The sequence below is a fragment of the Cornus florida genome, unplaced genomic scaffold (assembly GCF_030987335.1).
Source record: "Cornus florida cultivar Cherokee Brave unplaced genomic scaffold, ASM3098733v1 CherokeeBrave_3.0.0_Hap2_Chr02, whole genome shotgun sequence".
NCBI classification, from domain to species: domain Eukaryota; kingdom Viridiplantae; phylum Streptophyta; class Magnoliopsida; order Cornales; family Cornaceae; genus Cornus; species Cornus florida.
In genome coordinates this window covers 46,225,706-46,226,506 of record NW_026775572.1, presented here as the reverse complement: position 1 = coordinate 46,226,506, position 801 = coordinate 46,225,706, and the positions used below count along the sequence as shown (strand labels likewise).

Here is an 801-nt window from a genome sequence, read left to right as displayed (position 1 = left end):
ATGTTTCATCCATATTTTAAGGTAAATGTGATTATTACTTGTATCCCTCAATACTTCAATTTTTCTTTTCTCACTAACTATTACATGTAAATTTTTATATAATAATTTATCTCAGAATTGCATTGAGGCAATTGATGGAACACACGTTTGTGTGAGAGTATCTAACGAAGATGCACCAAGATATCGTGGTAGGAAGAATTATCTAACAATAATTGTGTTAGCTGCTTGTTCATTTGACATGAAGTTCACCTATGTCTTACCTGGATGGGAGGGTATCGCTTCAGACTCAAGAGTTATGGCTAGTGCACTAGAAAGAAATGGAGATAAACTAAAACTTCCTCAAGGTAAATTTTGTTAATATTAACTAAAAAATTATTAATATGAAGCCAATATTAATTATTATTGTTCTTAATAGGGAAATATTATCTTGTTGACGCGAGATACCCATTGAAGGCCGGACGTATCATGCCTTATAGAGGTGTGCGCTACCATTTAAAAGAATGGTCCTCACGCCGACCGGAGAATCCTCGAGAGCTATTCAACCTTCGACATGCATCACTATGCAATGTTATTGAGAGAATTTTTGGTGTGTTGAAGAAACGATTTCCTATCATAGGAAGCAGTATTGAACCAATATATGATGTTAATACTCAACTTGATATTATTTTAGCATGTTGCATCATACACAACTATTTAATGGGCATGGATCCTGATGAAAGCCTTATTAATGAAGTAGACCGAGAGTTGTTCAATGAAACTCGAAATGAAGAGGCTGATCCAATTAAGAAAAGCGAAGCTTAG

At 34.6% G+C, this 801-nt stretch overlaps 1 protein-coding gene across 1 annotated transcript; it reads left to right on the top strand.

The window, feature by feature from the left end:
• Positions 1 to 801, top strand: LOC132296188 (uncharacterized). The gene is made up of 3 exons (XM_059794409.1): positions 1 to 21; positions 116 to 344; positions 416 to 801. Exons 1-3 carry the CDS (start codon positions 1 to 3, stop codon positions 799 to 801), a joined length of 636 nt encoding a protein of 211 aa, XP_059650392.1.

Bases quoted from the DNA above. Each gene is read 5' to 3' on its own strand.
- LOC132296188 (XM_059794409.1), top strand. From the start codon at position 1: ATGTTTCATCCATATTTTAAG. The intron at 22-115 runs GTAAATGTGATT...AATTTATCTCAG, and splicing joins TGTTTCATCCATATTTTAAG to AATTGCATTGAGGCAATTGA. The intron at 345-415 runs GTAAATTTTGTT...TGTTCTTAATAG, and splicing joins TAAACTAAAACTTCCTCAAG to GGAAATATTATCTTGTTGAC.